Source organism: Crinia signifera, chromosome 3 (assembly GCF_055691185.1).
Source record: "Crinia signifera chromosome 3, ASM5569118v1, whole genome shotgun sequence".
NCBI classification, from domain to species: Eukaryota; Metazoa; Chordata; class Amphibia; order Anura; family Myobatrachidae; genus Crinia; species Crinia signifera.
Window position 1 is genome coordinate 89,771,391 of NC_139219.1, and position 9,965 is coordinate 89,781,355.

At 35.9% G+C, this 9,965-nt stretch overlaps 1 protein-coding gene across 6 annotated transcripts in view; it reads left to right on the forward strand.

Moving 5' to 3' along the window:
• The window catches only part of STXBP5 (syntaxin binding protein 5), a 385,959-nt gene extending 376,216 nt beyond the window's left edge, over positions 1–9,743 (forward strand). For all 6 annotated transcript variants that reach the window (XM_083176191.1, XM_083176190.1, XM_083176193.1 and 3 more), the window contains one exon: positions 163–9,743. In XM_083176191.1, the coding sequence (XP_083032317.1) occupies positions 163–204 (42 nt within the window). In that variant the 3' untranslated portion in view covers positions 205–9,743. The remainder of the gene's footprint in view (positions 1–162) is intronic.
• The last annotated feature ends 222 nt before the right edge of the window (positions 9,744–9,965 follow it).

The window sequence follows — 9,965 nt, forward strand, 5'->3', positions numbered from 1 at the left end:
ACAAATAATCGCTCCACTGTGTACAGCATCGACATTGCATACATTTCTGATTCAGCTCTAATTTCTCAGCATTCAAGATGAATACATATCAGATTCTATAGTAAAAAAAAAAAAAAAATAAAGTGCATTCTAAATATACTGACATATTTTTTCTTTTTTTAGATGATGACAAAATGCAAAGACAAGAAGTGGTATCAGTTCTGATGTGCCAGACTCAAATGCATCTGTTTAACTTCACTGGAAGGAAGATTTTAAACAAAACATGCATCCATTTTCTCGTCATTTCTTTCTGCAGGACAGTTGGGAACAAGGGGTGAACATTCATATTTGGTTACTGTTTCCTAGCACAAATCATATACTGTTTTACCTCAGTCTTGTGGCTTTAACTGAGGAGCATTCCATCCAAACAGACAGAAACAAGCTCAGTATTTGTCTTGAAGCTGTGGTATGGTGGGAAGATGGAAGAGAACAGGCGACAATGTAGACACTGGTGAGAAGACACAAACAAGAATGGGCAAAAGTGGAAAAAGTTATTTTTTTTTTAAATATTTTTGTGGGCTTTTTTTTTTTGTCTTTTACGGGTGTTTTACTTTTCTGAAAAAAGGAGACGTTAAAAAAAAAAATCTGCATCTAAACTATGTTGCTTACCCACAAATTTCACTGGCTCTTAAAGCTATTAAATCTAGGGACACAAAACAGTCCTAAGACTGTACTAACTGCACAAGGTGAGAACAGCCCATTCATCCGCAGAAAGGGGGCCGTCATTTTTCCCGATGGTGAAGATTCATTGTTATCATCACATATTCTGCATTCATATCAATCTCGTCATAGGATTGGTAAACCCTTCATGGATCTTTTCAGATGTCCCTTGACGTTATAGAGAGTTATTCTTTGTTATTCTATTTTATTTCACTTTAAAAATATGGGCCACTGCCTCAGTTACTCTATGATCCATTAGCCACATAAGAATTCCTCGAACGGTTCTTATACCAAATACTTAAAATGTTCCGCAGTTCGGTAGCGGAGAAGGAGTCATTTTGCAGGTACATGGAGATTGTGGAGGAATCTCCATCTGTAATGTGTTTACTGTTTGTTAAAACAAAACTTATCTTTGAAAGAAACGGCTAAAGTACAAGTTGTCTTTATGAACCACTTTCCTGAATGGTAAAAATCCTTATTTTGGTAGATTATAAATTATAGAAATATAGAAAATTCAGCTGGAATGACAAACGAAATGTTATGTATGACTTTATGTCAAATAAGAATAATGTAAAATATGTACTGCACAAGAAACACATAGACTGATGCTTAATACATATGGCACAGATTATTATTCTTGATCAATATTTACAAGATGAATCATTTAGCAATCCCTATATGCTCATTGCAAAATATTTTGGTTCACCCAGAGAATAATAGAATATTATTTAATACATACCGATCTACTTTTTATATTTCCCAGAGATGACGTCCAGTTGACTAGGGCAGATTGCAACGCAAAACATGTCATAATAGCCCCGTCTCCTGCTGCACAATGCCATGGTGGTATACAACAGGGGGAGGGGCTATAATAATATTATTCACCACAAATCACATCATAAAGTCCTCCCTACATATTGGTAGTGGAGTGGGTGGAATCCAGGAGAAATCACTCTCGGGGTCCACAAAGAACCCCACCAAATTCAATAATAAGCAAGTATTGTTTAATAATATGGTGCTATATGGGAAAACACCAACAGCAGCCAATGAGATTCTGGCATTTTTCTGTTCCAGTTTAGAATATGAAAGCAAACAATTGCTATAGGCTACAACAGTTTTCTATATTTAGCACTATGTTATTAAAAATGGCATAAAGGGTGAATGATGCACAAATGTTTTTTTTTTTTTACCACACCATATACAAATCTATTATGCTCCGCCTACTAGTAATATGTTAATTTAATTCAGTATGTAATGTGATACAATATGGGAAGCTACACATTTGTGCATCATAGCAGCTACTTTAAAATATACAGTAATACATTTCTCATATCACCACTGGGTGAGGAAATGTTTATAGATGATATGGGCCACACAGAATAGTTGTTCAGTTGTCGTATTTGTATCTTTCCTTCACACTATTGTTACTCTCCATTGGCTGAGGTACTCCATTCATTTATTAATAGTTCATTTCTTTTTAAGTGCCTATAAAAGTAGCTAGGAAATGAAGAGAAATTTCTAATTACAGCAGCATTGTACATTTGTAGTTGCATGTACAATTACAGTATTACCATGTTTTGGCGCATGCAGTTCTAAAGATATATTTTTCTATTTATTTGAACCTTCTGGCATGTTACAGTCATGTGATGACAGAAGTCTCATGATTGTGATGTCATTTCTGTGCTTTGAATAAAATTATTACAACACTCCAATTTCATTGTTAAGGGATGCACTGCAACTGGGCACTGATGTCATTCCATTTAAAAAATATATATATATATACATATAGAAATTCTCATTTGTGGATAATCAGAAGAGCAGTGCTATTTACGTCAGCATAGGATAAGCGAAAGAAAAATAAAATCAATATGAATTTCATCAAATATAGATAAATATAACATTGTTCTTGTAAATATACAGAATTACTTTGCTCATGTATGTTTTTTCTTATGAGACTAATTACATATATTTTGCTACCAATCACAGTTTAAAATGTCAAAAGCTATTGAAGTAGAATACAGTATTACTCAGAAATTGTGCATAGAATGAAAATTGGAGACTAGTTCATTGTTGTAAGCAAAAGCATAGTCCTCTTTTACAGACATACATGTAATAAGGAGATTGTATTATTGGGTTTGTTAATGGGCTTCCATGAAATTAAGATTCATTGCAAGCCGTGACAGCTATTCATACATTATATATGCACCTTTCACTTTGTCTTAATATAAATGTACACCTCCCATCATTCTTAACTATATGAGCCCCACCCGCCAAGCTTATGCCCTCAGCCCACCAAACACCACCAACTGTGCAGTTGGGATTGTCCCTGTCCATAAGTTTTAGGTAATTTTGCCACAAAATATTGGGATGTTCTCACAGAAAAAGGATGCATAGGGATATGGAAATAAAGCCATGAGGTTACTGTTATTATAGAAAATAAGGTAATGCATTTTTTAATAATTTGGTTCTATGGTGGAAAAGACACTTGATCTATAGGACAAAAAAATATATACCACAGTTATATGGCATGGACATGTTGCATATAAAGAAAATGTATTGAATTAAATTTATAAACGTCACTTTGCAGAATATTTAGCATAGATTAATTGCTAATATTCAGCCTTTAAATCCATAGCAGTAGATAAATATAATATATATATATATATATATATATATATATATAATGTTCTAATTTACCACAAAAATCATGTCATAATTCATTGAGGTGTGCCAATACATAGACAGCCATTTTGTGGGATGAACCAATAATGATGAGAATGCAACCAACTAAATGTCCTGGAGCCAGGAGTGAGATAACTAATATCTCTTGCATTTACAGGATGCATTATCTTGAACAGACAAAGTGCCTTAATGGTGTCACTTGTTTATAGTGAAATAATAGGTCACATTGTTATAAATATAAGCTGAGCCCTCAAAATGGCTGCCTTTATTGTTTATAGACTGTAGGTGCACTAAAGAAAGGCATTTTTGATTTTTTTTCCTTTAAGCTAAGCCTCCAATTTCACATGCTGATGATAGTCAAACATTCAGTGGATGCCATGATCCTTTATATAAAGTTTGGTTGCTAATTTAAAGCCTATGATATACAATAAATGGCTGTGGACATCTTTAGAAAAACAAACAAATGCATGTGTAGACTATTGACCCTCTTTTTTTTTTTTCTTTGCATTTAATATTCAAAATAACGTGTGCAGATCTGCATTGCTACATTTCCTAGTCCAAGTCAGTGATTTGTCATTCTGTATAGAAGCGTAGAACGTGTTAGGATTCCCTAGTTGGCTGTGTAACCATGAAATTATAAGACACATTGGTTAGATGCACTAAACCAGGGACGGGGAACCTTCGACCCTCCAGCTGTTGTTGAACTACACATCCCAACATGCCATGCTACAGTTTTGTTATTTGGCCATGCTAAAACTGTTGCGAGGCATGCTGGGATATGTAGTTCTACAACAACTTGAGGGCCGAAGGTTCCCCATCCCTGCACTAAACCATCAACAACTTTGAAGAGGACCATTGTTGTGTATTGCAACAGGTGTAGCTTGGTAGAAGCCATCTGGCAGAAGAGGTAGTGGATCTTTCTGCCCCTGAATCTTTTTTTATTAAAGTTTTGTTATTTATATTAGAATATGTTTATTTATGAATAAAACTAACTGATAACCAAAATCCAGTTTGCATTGTACGCATACAGGCGCATGCATTTTTTTTTTTTTTTAGCTTGAGTCATGCATACGGAAAGTAGCCTGTTTCAGATGCATCTCTTGCCAATATGAATAATAAGGGATGCGACTATTCAGAGACAAATAGTGGGCTGAGTGGCTTCCTTGTTTGGAGCCACTCAGATCCTGGCATTAGCCCCTACGGAAACTGGCGTTTTCATAACATAGTAAAGCTGGAATCCATAGCATCATGCAAACAAAGCCACTTTGCACCTGACCCACAACAAAAGATGTCATTTAAATTGCAGGAAATTTTGACTCTGATTGAGTCAAAATTTCCTGCAATTTAAATGAAATCTTTTGTTCAGTCATATAACATCTGTGCTAAGACATGTTTTTATTGTACCATATATAAGAGACATGAGGGGATTCAGTAAGATGCACTAATTTACTGCGGGCTAATTGATCCCCGGGACTATTCAATCAACAAGAAGGCAGGCTGCACTTAATAGGGATTTCTTTTAGAACCTGTGCGGGCCGAAAAGCAATACACGATAAATAGCCTGTTATTGGGTGCAAACGGTGCTAACAAACAGGTCCAAGAACTTTTTCCAGATTCTATCTGTTAACACCTACTTTCAGGTGATTTAAAAGGAGAGAAAGAAACTGTCTGCAATTGAATAACCCTGGGTGTTAAAACCTGATGCTGCCACCTTTTATTTAACCCGCCCCGTTAAGTTAACGGGGCTAATTGAATTCATCTCATGGGGTGCTTCATATTTGGATAATAAGGAGGGGAAAGTGGCTATTTGCATCTTCTATGACCTCTTGTGCACTCTAATGACTAAAGCATGATTGGTGGAGAATGATTTTGAGTCTGTGTCTACTGTGATTGCTGTTTCTCAAAGATGCAATCAAGCCCATTTTGCATTTTCAAGGCAGCAGAAAGTAGTTGGCCCAGTATACAAATTATGTCTTTGAGAATGTTCTATGTTTCACAGTTTTACTTCCAAATGCGCTTATCTAGGGCTAAAGCACCTAATGCACATATTAAAACTGGATAATAGAAGATGATGAGTTTAGAAATATCTGTAATCTATAAGAGCATTATAATGTTAACAGGATCACAGATTATATCAACTCATGTGCAACTTTGAAATAGGGAGCCAACAAACAGCTAATCCAAGCATTTTCACACCAACGACAGCACAGAGTAATGTGAAACACCTGCCAAACTGGTATGGAAAAGGCGTGGTGTTACAGGAACCTCTATATGGAAAAAAAGTTTTTATTTTTGTTACTTAATTGTTTTATAAATATTTTTGAGTAATAGAGACATGTGCAAAAGAATAATATTCAAACATACTGTATAAGTGAAATCTTATTGGTGGCTGATGATTATTCAAACAATAGCTGTAGTTTGTAATTGTTTCTGTGATATGTTGAATAGTAATTTACATTTGCACCGGGAGGACAGGTGTGTGTGTTATAAGACTAATGCAGCCCACACACGCGCCGATGCCGGCGGTGCGATGCTGTACGATGGGGTGCGCGCTCCCGCGGCACCTCATCGTACAGTACAAAAAGTATGTGCTGCACATACTTTTTGTACTAGCTTTTACTAGCACAGCATCGCATCGCATGCACATCGTATGCACAAGGCATACGATGCGATGCTGTGTGTGCTAGTTAAGCCCACAACGCACGCTGGAATCGGTGCGTGTGTGGGCTGCATAAGCTGCTGAAGCCAAGCTCCACATGGAGCTGGAGGTTATGCTGTGTGAGTCCAGCAGCTGTGCAGGATATTGGCCAACCTGAGAGGTTTTTTTTAAAGGGGTGGTTATTGTCAAGTGGACATCAATTACATGGCAAAAGCAAACTGGCTTTTCAGTGTAATCGATTGCCGCTTTAAAAAAAAAATAATAGAAAAACTCTCCCAAAATGCCTCACACATAATACACACTGTAGGCAGATACCCACATTTTGCTAGGTGTGGGGATCTAATTCTCTGCAGTCACCCACTAACCATCTAACACACAATAGGTGCTACTTCTCAGCCCTTAACTCCCATTTAAATAATGTCCTGCAAAAAAAAACTAAGTTTTTTTTTAAAATTATGGATATGAAATTAGGCTATCTCCTATGCGCCTAACCCTGTTTTACACATACCTTATGCCCATCCGCAGTTCCTCCCACAAAAAAAATAAATTGGCAACTCTGCAAATGCTGGCATTTCTTTTCAGACAATTGGGCATATTTGCAAAGAAACAGCATAAGGCATTATACTGTGAGATTTTCATTATTGTACCTTTCTAAATGATCCTAGCAGAATATTGATATTAACTAGAAAGAAGTATATGACATATGCTAAAATGTCAAAAAAGTGAAGTGAAAAAAACGTAAAGTTAATTACGGAGTGAACAATTACTTTGTGGTATTATGTGGGTAACGCAGTGGTATTTCCGTATAGCAGAATAATAAGTGTTACCCCAACACTGGAGGCTATTGTGAATGATACGTAAACTATATATTTTGCCAACATTTCACAGTCATTTCAAGACAATAATTAACAACCCATTTCAGATTTGGTTAAACTTATTTCTCGATGTCGGGACTTTAATAGTGACATTGCCAACAGATGCCTTAAATTTTATTTTGTGACCATAATACTATTTAAAATATATTTATATATCTATTCTGTTTGCTTAATGACGTGACATCTGTTCTGGTGTATTTGATCTTAATTGCGGTTTTATTTTATTTATGATATGAGAAATTTGTGCCAAAATGTCTACTATGCCAGTGAGAACCTAGGATAATAGTAAATGATGTGAGTAATGATCTATAGGAGTCATAAGAGGTCAGATTGAAGATTTCCATGAATTGCTGTGGTACTGTTTTCCAAGCTTTAAAAACTTCCTCAGGTTCTCATCGTGAGCACCAGCCGGTAGACAGAGCTTCTGTGCCAGGCATCCTGAACTGGAGGGTAATAGACAACATATCACTAGGAGTCAATCCAATTGCGGGTGGTGGTCTAGCACCTGGAAGTTAGTGAAGCAACAGCCACACTTTGCGTCAGCTAAGACTCGCACAATGTTGTTCACAACTGGGCTGCGTCCAAATTTGTGCAAATTCGTGGTGAGATCTGCCCATGAGGGGTGTGAGATGCAGGGCCTTTGTCAACATGTCTATGCCATTGCAAAGGTGAGTTACACCCTTCACCAACATTTGGACTGACCCATTAGTTGCTTCCAACTGACCTATTATCTTACTACAGAAGAGGCTAGGGACTCCTGTACTTTGTCAGAAGGCCCATATATCTTCCCTTTCTAATCTGTGGAAACCATACCCATGTCTTAGGAACAAACATCATCACTTCCATCCTTCACTTTAGCAGTGGAGTGTTCCTGTGAGTAACCCTATAGTCTAGACAATGGCGGAACTCAGCTATAGACTAGCACTGTACAGTATGTCTCCTTCCATGCAATACTTGGCAATGAACTGGAAATGTAGAGTAGACTATATTCAGGCGTTATGTCTAAACACAAAAAAACATGGAAAAATATATGTCTAGTTGTATATGGTTTGGAAAAATAGGCACGCCCATGTTATTTCTATTTTCACTAAATCTTTTTTATTTTTCCATTAGCTTTGCTGGTTGTCTGTTAAATTTAAGTTTGTACATTTGAAAGAATTGTTTGGGGTATCATGGAATAAAATGTTAGGAAATGTTGTGCTACTTATACATACTAAAATATAGAATGCAAATGTGAAAAAAAATTAAATATATGTGTGTATAGTTAAAGAAGCCATTGTGACCCATGAGACTGTGCAATAATTAGTAATGTAAGATAGATACATTGACCGTAATATCCAATCATTAGGTTGGACTCTGAGCTTGATGCTGGAAGTGTTCCTCAGTGGGAGTGACCCCAAACAATCAGATATGTTCCCATTTTCACCAGAAAATCTATTTAACTGGATTAGGAGTGAGCACCATCAATCTGGTAGCAGTACTGATCTGTATAGATAATCACTTAGAACCTGTAATGTTTGTGAAAATAGAATTTCTTGACCACAATACAAATCTTGTACAGTAAGGTTTTTGTCTGTTAATTGTGCCATGAAGACTTTGCAATGCACTCACTCATGTAATTAGCATCAATACTTGAAGCACAGTGCATGTTCATAAGGGAAAATGACAGTATTCACATTTGAATAAATGCCAGGGGGAGTTTTTTGTTATTTTTATTTATTTATTTATGGTAATTAGTCCAAAAATTAGAATTGATAAATATGTGCTAGTTTTAGAATTTTTTTAAAAGATAACCCTGATATTAAATTATACCATAAAAATCTGCTTATTCCAATATTAACGGGAAAACTCTGTAACATATAAACAGAAGTATTTCCATTGTTTACTATTTGGTAAGCGTACCAAAAAAGTAGCCACTGAGATAGTACTCTGGCCAAATAAAATAATAATACAGGTTTTAGAAGTTGATGTATCCAGTAGTAAAATGAATGAAGGAAGTTTCCCATAGTAACCAATCAGCTTCTTGGTAGTATTTATAAAGTATATTCTATATTATGACAGGTAGAAGTTAATCGGTTGCTTCTTCACTCTTTTTTTTAATATTTGATACATTATTCCCAGTATGGCTAAACGGACCTTTAAACAGAATCAGTATTATTATTATGTAACCTGTACATTTTAATTGAAAGTATAATTCATTATTCCTCTCCATCTGTATCCTGTCGATAGATCAACACCATATGCACAAGGTGAACATAGACCAAATGTCGACGTTGTGATGGTCGGCACATAAAAAAGGTTGACATGTGGGGTTTTTATTTGGATTTTTTTTACATTTTGAACTTTTTTTTTTATACTTTACCATTCACATGGTGTCCGATTTGCAATGATAAAGTGTCACAAATTGACAACAAAAAAACATGAAAAACTCAGGTACTTATGTATTATCTGGGCTCCCATGTTAAATGCACCCCATTTTTTCATACCCCTACTATCCAACTACGCATGGAGTTGATTTTATATAGTGTGGCGAGCGCAGCGAGCCACCGTGCCCGAAGCGTGGCGAGCGCAGCGAGCCCTGCGAGGGGACTCCGGCTCATAAGAAAAACGGGAGCCCAGATATTACATAAGTACCAAAACTCATGTTGACCGTTTCAAGTGTCAACCTTTTGTTTGTGTTGACCTTTTATCTATATCTACCTTGTGCATGTCAACCATTTGGTGTGGACCTACTGACTGTTGACCAAGACACTCTTTATACCATAACACTCATCTGGAATTACGCATATTAAATATATATTTTTTAATAAAACCATTACACAATTGTTTGTTGGCTACTTATTGTTAGATGTAGCGCTCTAGTGAATTTGAAAACTTTTACTATTCTAATATTTATTTACTGCAATCTTATAACGGAGATGGTATCAAATTGTGGGTTATTATTTTTTTTAGACTGCTTTGAGTTAGATTTGGTTTTCAAGCACAAACCTATTTATTAATCTTAATTTGATAAAATTGCATCTGATGACAGTTTGAAGAATCAACCTGCA